Source organism: Choloepus didactylus, chromosome 6 (assembly GCF_015220235.1).
Source record: "Choloepus didactylus isolate mChoDid1 chromosome 6, mChoDid1.pri, whole genome shotgun sequence".
NCBI classification, from domain to species: domain Eukaryota; kingdom Metazoa; phylum Chordata; class Mammalia; order Pilosa; family Megalonychidae; genus Choloepus; species Choloepus didactylus.
Window position 1 is genome coordinate 97,502,061 of NC_051312.1, and position 5,800 is coordinate 97,507,860.

The following is a 5,800-nucleotide window of genomic DNA, read 5'->3' on the forward strand; positions in this document are numbered from 1 at the left end:
TGAAATAAATACCCCATTTTAATTAGAAAGAAAAAAAGAGAACAATTTCCTGTCATATTTAAAGTTTAAAATTATTTGCTAGAAGCAAGTTTCACATTAAAAGTGAAATTGGGAGCACTTTGCCTTGATTCCACAAGTAATATAAATTTTTCCCAATTATTCTGCCATCACAAATGTATTAACTAGACACATTTGACACTGTCATGTTATAGGATTTTAACGAGAACAGCATCAGAATCAGTTGCAACATCCCCAGCTTAGCAGTTATTTTCCTTTCTTTTTACTTTCCTATAAGAGCAATAGAGCATCAACCCAAGCATAAAAATTCATTCTGTTTTACCTCCATATATGAAACACTAATTCATTGAATTTTCCTTGTAGCAGTTATTTCCTGTGCTTGGAGAAAGCTTCTGGGACCTGACATACATTCTCTCTTTTGCATTTGGGCACTTTAAACTTAAAATTGGCTTAACAAAAAACTAAAATAAAGTTATAAGTTATCATCATATTACCTGTCAAAGCTGTAGGATATATGAAGAAAAGTGTAGGCTTTCAAATCAGACACACCCAGGTTTAAACCTTGACTGCACCACATACAAACTCTGTAATCTTGGATAAACCTTAATTTCCACATCTGTAGCCTATGAATAATAAAACCTACTTTACAGAGAAGTTACAAAATTACTAAAGCAGATAACATTTGTAAATACCCTAATATAATATTTGACACTCAGTATACAATCAAGAAATATTGTACTAAAATAATGGTAGTAAGAAATTAACATGCCAAAGATACTAAATTGGAAACATTGAAGTTAGGTTATGCCACCCATTTTTATTGCCTTTTCCTAAATTTGGGGTAAATCATTCAAAAGAAGGGAGTATATAATGAGATTATTTTGCCCCTATTCTTTATTCATTCATTCATTCATTCAATAATGATTTAGTGTTAATTTTACCAAGGACCAGGCACGTTTTAAGGCACAGAAGATAAAGCAGTGAATATGACAGTCATTATCCTCATGAATTATGAGCTATTGTGTCTTATTTGGGTTTCATCAAAAGGAGACCTTGAGACAGGGATTTGAGTACAAGTAATTTATTCTGTAGATAGCCCTAGAAAGCAAGGTGAGGGAGTGGTAAAGTGAGACAGAGAAGGGAGAAAAGCCAAACAAGAATGCCTTGATGAGTGAGTTATATTGTAGGCAACTGGAGATCAATCCCAGTTGATTGGTTGAGGGTTGCTCCTTGGGGCATTAACTCCTTGAGACTTTCAGCGCACTCCACCCACAGGCCAAGAAAATTCTTACAGCCTGAAAGAACCTTTCCACAGAGAGATATAGATGTTTGAAGTAACAAACTATGTGTACAGGAAACCATCCACCAAGGTTCCAGGAGACTTTTAGGTGGAGCGAGAAGTTATGGGTGGGTTTCCACAGCATTTTCTATAGAGTATTTGCCATTTTAGATAGCGTGCCCAACAAAGTCTTTTCTGAGTCATAGAATTTTTTTTTTAATTCAGTTTTATGGAAATACATTCACATACCATATAATCATCCATGGTATACAATCAACTGTTCACAGTATGTTCATATAGTTATGCATTCATCACTACAATCTATTTCTGAACATTTTACTTACATCAGAAAGAATCAGAATAAGAGTAAAAAATAAAAGTAAAAGAAGAACACCCAAACCATCCCCCCATCCCACCCTATTTGTCATTTAGTTTTTATCCCCATTTTTCTTGAGTCATAGAAATTTAAGAAGAGAGGCAAATAAAGTAAGGAAATAAGCCATACAAAGGACTAGGTATAGATTATTCCAGGCAAAGGGAAAACCAAATGAAAAGGCCCTGAGGAAGAAACAAGGCTGGCATATTCAAGGAGCAAAAAGAAAGCCTGGGTGATGGGGGCAAAATGAGCAAGGCAAGAGTGGTAACAGTTGGTGCGGCTCGAGGTCGCCGTGATCCCGGTGGTGTTGGGCCCCGGGAGGGCTCGCCTCATTCTGTCCCGGCTGCGATGCATCCGCGACGCCCGGACGGATTTGATGGCTTGGGCTACCGGGGTGGCGCCCGGGACGAGCAGGGATTTGGAGGCAGCGGCGCTTTCCCTGCAAGGTCCTTCAGCACTTCGTCGGACCTGAGCCACTGGGTGACCACTCCTCCGCATATCCCGGGCAGTCGCAACCTGCACTGGGGCGAGAAGAGCCCGCCCTACCCCGCTCCGGTCGCCTCTACCCCGCTCGAGGGGCCAGTAGAGGAATTCTTTCCCGGTGGCGGAGGCGGCAGCGTGCGGGGACAGAGCAGCGAACAGTTGAATAGATTTGCTGGATTTGGTATTGGACTTGCAAGTCTCTTTACAGAAAATGTATTGGCTCATCCTTGCATTGTTCTACGCCGCCAATGCCAGGTTAATTATCATGCCCGGAATTATCATCTCACTCCATTTACAGTCATCAATATTATGCACAGCTTTAACAAAACTCAGGGACCAAGAGCCCTTTGGAAAGGAATGGGTAGTACATTTATTGTCCAGGGAGTCACACTTGGAGCAGAAGGATTAATCAGTGAATTCACACCTTTGCCGAGGGAGATTTCACACAAATGGAATCCTAAACAAATAGGAGAACACCTTCTATTGAAATCCCTAACTTATGTGGTGGCAATGCCTTTTTATTCAGCAAGCCTAATTGAGACAGTACAGAGTGAGATAATTCGAGATAATACTGGAATTTTGGAATGTGTTAAAGAAGGAATTGGAAGAGTGATAGGCATGGGAGTGCCTCATAGCAAACGACTACTTCCGCTTCTTTCCTTGATCTTCCCTACGGTGCTGCACGGAGTTCTTCATTACATAATCAGCTCAATCATTCAGAAGTTTGTCCTAGTAATTCTAAAGAGAAAGACTTATAATAGCCACCTAGCTGAGAGCACTAGCCCTATGCAGAATATGTTGGATGCTTATTTTCCTGAACTAATTGCTAACTTTGCTGCCAGTCTTTGCTCTGACGTTATACTTTACCCATTGGAAACAGTTTTGCACCGCCTTCACATTCAAGGAACACGCACAATAATTGACAATACAGACCTGGGCTATGAAGTGCTTCCAATTAATACACAGTATGAGGGAATGAGAGACTGTATCAATACAATCAGGCAGGAGGAAGGAGTGCTTGGCTTTTATAAAGGGTTTGGTGCTGTTATAATACAGTACACACTGCATGCGGTTGTTTTACAGATTACCAAAATTATTTACTCTACCCTTCTTCAAAATAGCTTTTGAGGTTTAGGTTCCATCACTAGTCAATCCTGAAAGCATAATCTGGATACTTTGCTATGAAATCATGAAGAAAAAAATGTGAAATACTAGAAAAAATTAATCAGAAAGTAAAACTGGTAGAAAAAGCCCATGCTGATTATATTAATACTCTTCATTTTTTAAGGTGTGGGTATATATTTTGGATCAAATTATTCCAAATTTGAAAACTCACCAAAAATAATACTCATACAAATTAAATTCTAGCTTTTGTAGCACTCATGCTGAACTGAAAAATAAATATCCTGGGCTGAAGCAAAACTTTGTTATCAAATATAAAACAAAATTGCATAGAGCTGAATCTCTTCGATCTGACTTTAATATTTATTACATATTTATATCACCTTCTGGACTGATATTTGTATAGCATCGTAAATACAGTGTACAATATCAGCAGGTCATAGTCTACCTTTAAGCAAATTAATTATGTCATCAAGGAAAAAGAGTGGAAGGATTAGATTTGACAATCTGTAAGTGGGAACTTAAGAGTTTTAAATAGCATTGCCCATAAATAACTATTTTAATGGCTATGTATGTATTATATAAAGCTATTTATATATATACACACATATAACTTGGTATTTCCTTCATCCCTACAGATTCTCTTATCTTATATCAGCTTATTGCATAAAATGAAGCCGTGCACTTTCTGCTTGAATATCACCAAGAATAAAACATTAAAAGCAAAGGTACCCAAAAGATTTAAATTGAACATAGCATACTTACCAATATGCAAACCCAGTGTTTCAGTGCCAGCAATTTAAAATTTTTCAGACATTTAAAACGTTCAGTTTGCTTCGTCATGTGAACTATCAGGCTATTTTTAGAACCACTCTTGAGAGAGAGAATATAAAATAATCATGACAACTATTACTGTTTCCACATTTACAAATTGTGTACTAAAAGGAACCTCACTTGCCTTTCATTTCTGAATGACTTGTGTTAAAGGAGACAAAATTAAAATTCACCTTGGAGTTTGTGGCTCTTGCCTTCCATATATTCATCATTAATAATGGCTCCAATTTTCAATTTTCTTTCAGTTTTTTGCTTAAAGTTTAGTTCTCTGAACTAGATATACATAAAGGAAAAAGCAAGTTTGTCTTTATTACCTTTTATTTAAACTCATGTGAATGAATACTGAAGAAAAGATACAAACCTTAAAGGGAGTTTGGTCCTTGTTCTTTATGGATTCCATGAGGAAAAAACATGCATTTCAACAAATAAGCAAAAAAAATGCTGAATCAGTTTAATAAAAATTCTGTCTATTCCTAAATTTAATTTGAAGGTTAGGCTTTTTGCATAGTAAAATGATACGCATTTGATCCATCATTAAATATTGCAAAGTTTCATTTCCTCGTGTGGGTGATCACAGTTTTACTGTGGACTTTTTAGCACGCTAAAATGCATTAACTTTGCACTAATTTGTCCAAACTAGAATACATACAAACTGAAATTTATTTTACTTGCTAAATGTCAGATGAATGGTTACTTTTTGTGATTAACACTGTTAGAACAACAACAACAAAAAGATATCCAGAAAAAAAGTGTGAAACAGTATATGTTTCAAATGTGTTTGTCTTGCAAATGTGTTTATTTTAAATTGCTGAAGCACAGAAGTTTTCCATTTTTCAGTTCCATCAAGTGGGGAAAATAAAATTAAACACCAATAAGCACATGTATTTTTGTATTAATCTTTTAATTTATGATTTACTTTGTTCAACCTATGCATTTAAATTGCTCTCCTTGATTTTGAACTAAGTAATATTTAGATGTTTATAATATGTCCAACTTTCAAAAAACCTTTCATTCTTATTATAATCAAAGAAGGTGGTTTCAGAGGAGAGTAAACTTCAGAAAATTTCAAGTTAATTGACTTGCTAGAAGAATAGAATCTGAATGGAATCAAGCAGTTACTGGTGAAAATCTGCAGGATTCTTTATCAAACTAAAAACTGGCTATTTTGAGATTTTTTTTTAAGTCAGGGTGAAAATACAGTTATATACATTTGTTTCTTTATGGAATAATTACAAGACTGATAGGCTGAATCACACACAAATAAGTAAGTTTGGTCTTATTTTCTGTCTTTTTGGAGAAAGAGAATACAAATTAACATTAAAACTAAAATCAAAAGTGATAAGTAAAATACTAATTTTTAATGCCTTTCAAATTTTGTTGAACATAAATATTTTTAAAATTCAAGCATTTAAATGCTGGCAAAATATGCTTAACTGAATTTAGAAAGGAATAAGTAGAAATTACTGTTGGAGACACTCTTCCTCTTTCTAAAATGACTATTTTGTTTCTTTAACATATCAGTGCCAAAATCAAATATCATTGTACTAAATTTAAGATAATAATAGCTCATAATAGTACTTTTTCTAATTTAGTATGATTAATTGTATTGTGAATAAGAGTTATTAAAATGTCATCTTATATAGGCTAGGTTTGGGCCATGAAGCTGAAGTTTAATAGCATGCCTTACT

The 5,800-nt window shown here is 35.3% G+C and overlaps 1 protein-coding gene across 1 annotated transcript; it reads left to right on the forward strand.

Annotated features, from left to right (window-relative positions):
• The first annotated feature begins 1,954 nt into the window (after positions 1 to 1,954).
• LOC119536488 (solute carrier family 25 member 46-like) lies at positions 1,955 to 3,833 on the forward strand. Its single transcript, XM_037839303.1, has one exon. The coding sequence runs from the start codon at positions 2,022 to 2,024 to the stop codon at positions 3,282 to 3,284; it is 1,263 nt and encodes a 420-aa protein (XP_037695231.1). The 5' UTR covers positions 1,955 to 2,021; the 3' UTR covers positions 3,285 to 3,833.
• Positions 3,834 to 5,800: the final 1,967 nt, after the last annotated feature.